General features: G+C 34.3%; 1 protein-coding gene across 1 annotated transcript; it reads left to right on the top strand.

The window, feature by feature from the left end:
* The first annotated feature begins 997 nt into the window (after positions 1–997).
* LOC113738698 (U-box domain-containing protein 4-like) lies at positions 998–2492 on the top strand. The gene has a single exon (XM_027265942.2). The coding sequence runs from the start codon at positions 1206–1208 to the stop codon at positions 2151–2153; it is 948 nt and encodes a 315-aa protein (XP_027121743.1). The 5' UTR covers positions 998–1205; the 3' UTR covers positions 2154–2492.
* The last annotated feature ends 445 nt before the right edge of the window (positions 2493–2937 follow it).

Below are 2937 nucleotides of genomic sequence, written 5' to 3'. Positions count from 1 at the left end.
ATTTATATGTTTTTGATATCCAATATTAAATTTTAAAGATTGAATATAAATTTGTTTTATCGATATTCATATTACACTAGAATTTTGCCCCTACCTTAGCACGGTTTTTTATTTTTTTATTGTGAATTTATACAAATATGAATAATTTAAACATGAAAATTAACAACAATCCTATATGTCCATTCATATTAACTCTAAAAAATTAATGTATTTTAAATATTCAATTATTTACTAATTTTTAAGAATTTGTTTACATACTTTCACTATAATATGATAGTACATATCAAATAATGTATTTCATATCAAAAACTTGGTAGATATTCTTTTTTTTACAAATATTCTTTTAAATAATTTAAAATTTTATGATGACCATAAACCTAGAACTACATATTCACATTTAATTAAGTAGAAAATATCTAACAATCCACTTTTTTTTTTCATCAATAAATATGTAGTTTCCAACAATATTAGTAATTCTGTCAGTGTAACAATTAATTTTCTTCACACTAAGTTAATTCAAAATTAAGAGAAAAGATGATGAACAATTTGAATATTAATCAACGATATGGTGATGAAAGGAAGTAATTTATGGAATATATAAGATTTTTAATAATTGTAATTTGAAAAAGACATTGGTATAGTATCTATGTAATAATTTGATAAAAAGTAGATATCATTAAAATAAGATTAGTTATTTTTTAAATGTATTTTAAAATTAGTAAATAATTTTTAAACATATAATATAATATTCAATATGAGTAAAATGTAAATGATCCATAATCCGTTAATTCTATTCAATTAGATATGCTACATAGGAGTGAGAAATACTCTAATTAAAATAGTTACTTTTATATATATATATATGTATGTATTTATATGTTTTTGATATGCAATCTAAATTGGATTAGCCTGCTCTCTCTCTCTATCCTCCGGGGCTTGTCATCGATTTCACGCCTTCTTTTGTTTGTGTCACTGTGTCCCCAGTAATAAGCGAAGTCGTGCTTTCTGGCATGGAGTCTAAGTCCCATAACCATTCCACTCGAAACTAATAAAAAGCCCAATCCAACTTTCCCCCGAGGCCATGACACCCTATTCCCCAGACAATTCCATAAAGGTCAAAATTGAAAGGCTGTTCCTACTTGCAAATTGCAACTCAGCCGGATCGAAATTCAATTGTATTGAAGAGAGATCAAACCGACGTCGAAATGGAGGTAAAGAGACGAGCTGTGAAAGAACTAGTAACAAAATTAGGTTCCGTCTCCGAACAAATTCGAGTTGAAGCCCTCTCCGAGCTCCGGTTGATCTCGAAAAATGATCCCGACAGCCGGCCCATCATTGCCGATGCTGATTCTGCCGCCATCTCCTATATAGCCGAGGCCCTTTACTCCCCAACGCAGGTCATTCAAGAAAACGCCGCCGCCACCCTCCACAACCTATCCATTTCGTCTAAGGATCAGCTGATGTCCACTCGCGGCGTCCTTGATGCGCTATCGCACGCTCTCCTCAACCCCTCCTGTCCCTTCGCTGCCCAGTGCGCTGCTGGTACGCTCTATAGCTTGTTGATGGTTGAGTCCTACCGTTCGATTATTGGGCACAAGAGGGATATTCTATTTGGGCTGGTGGAGATGATTAGAAGACCCGATTCTGCATCTCGGAGCATAAAGGATGGGTTGAAAGCTTTGTTTGGAATTGCACTTTATCCGCTGAATCGGGCTGGGTTGATTGGGCTTGGAGTTGTGCCAGCTCTGTTTTCTTTGGTGTGTAAGGATGGTAGAGTTGGCGTTGTTGAGGATGCGACGGCTGTGATCGCACAGATTGCAGGGTGTGAGGAGAGTTGGGAGGCATTTAGGAATGTTTCTGGGGTGAGGGTTTTAATTGATTTGCTGGACAGTTCCACGGGATCGAGTATTAGGACTAAGGAAAATGCAGTTTCTGCGATGTTGAAATTGGTGCAATGTGGTGGAGAGGAGATTGCTAAAACCATTCGTGAAATGGGATTTGATGTTTTTGATGGGATTGTTGATGTAGTGGAGAATGGTACTGATAAGGGGAAGGTTAAAGGGATCACACTGTTGAAAGTACTTGATGCTAAGAGCGTTGGATCGTTGTTGGATAAAGAATTTGAATCTTTGATGAGCAATTCAGCGTCATAACTTATTAGTGAGTGTGTTTTATGCTATTTTAGATGAATTAGTATCACTGCTGCTATATGATACTGCCTAAATTACTTGTTGTCATTGTGCTCAAATGCTTTTGTATAGTGTAGGAGAATTAAGTTATGATGTGTATAGAAGGATTAGCTTTTTGTTTATAATTTTTGAATTGAATATGCGGTGACTTATGGGGCAGTCTGTGATGAAACAGTTGGTAGTGTTTATGGTTTTTGCATTGAATAGCGAGATCAAACATATCAGTTGTAACAAGACATTTAGATCTTTAAATGGAAAATGAAGTTAAAAGAAAATGTCAGTAATGATCCGAAGTTGGTAATACATCTTGCTGCCAAAAATGCAATTGTATTTGTTTGCTTTGTTTTGTTGTCTGGATGGATGTTTTAAGAAATTCACATTCGGATTTTGCCTTTAAAATCAGGAGACAGGATTGTGATGACGCATTTAATTTCATGGTTATTGTTGATACTAAAGATTAATGACACTATCTTATTTAAACATCTTCGTATGTAATTCTTATTTGAGTTCTATGTTCCTGCTTGCTAATCTGTTGTATTGAGATAGTGAGGAACTACTTTCTTATCACCTTTCTTGGAACAATATGTTTTTGTTTCGCTAACTTTTTTATTGTTATAATAAATCTTTTGCAGTCCATTGGTTATGATAAGGTTCAATTCAGTTCTTTCTAGAGTAAAAGTTAATCTGAAGCAGCTGCAGGGAAAAACTTAATTTATTAAGAGATGATGAGAAAATTATGTAAATACAT

The sequence above is a fragment of the Coffea arabica genome, chromosome 2c (genome assembly GCF_036785885.1).
Source record: "Coffea arabica cultivar ET-39 chromosome 2c, Coffea Arabica ET-39 HiFi, whole genome shotgun sequence".
Taxonomy (NCBI): Eukaryota; Viridiplantae; Streptophyta; class Magnoliopsida; order Gentianales; family Rubiaceae; genus Coffea; species Coffea arabica.
Note: the sequence above shows the minus strand (reverse complement) of the source record. Positions and strands in the feature narration are given on the sequence as shown.

What these genes read in the sequence shown, in the direction of transcription:
- LOC113738698 (XM_027265942.2), top strand. Translation starts at nt 1,206, where the DNA reads ATGGAGGTAAAGAGACGAGCTGTGAAAGAACTAGTAACAAAATTAGGT.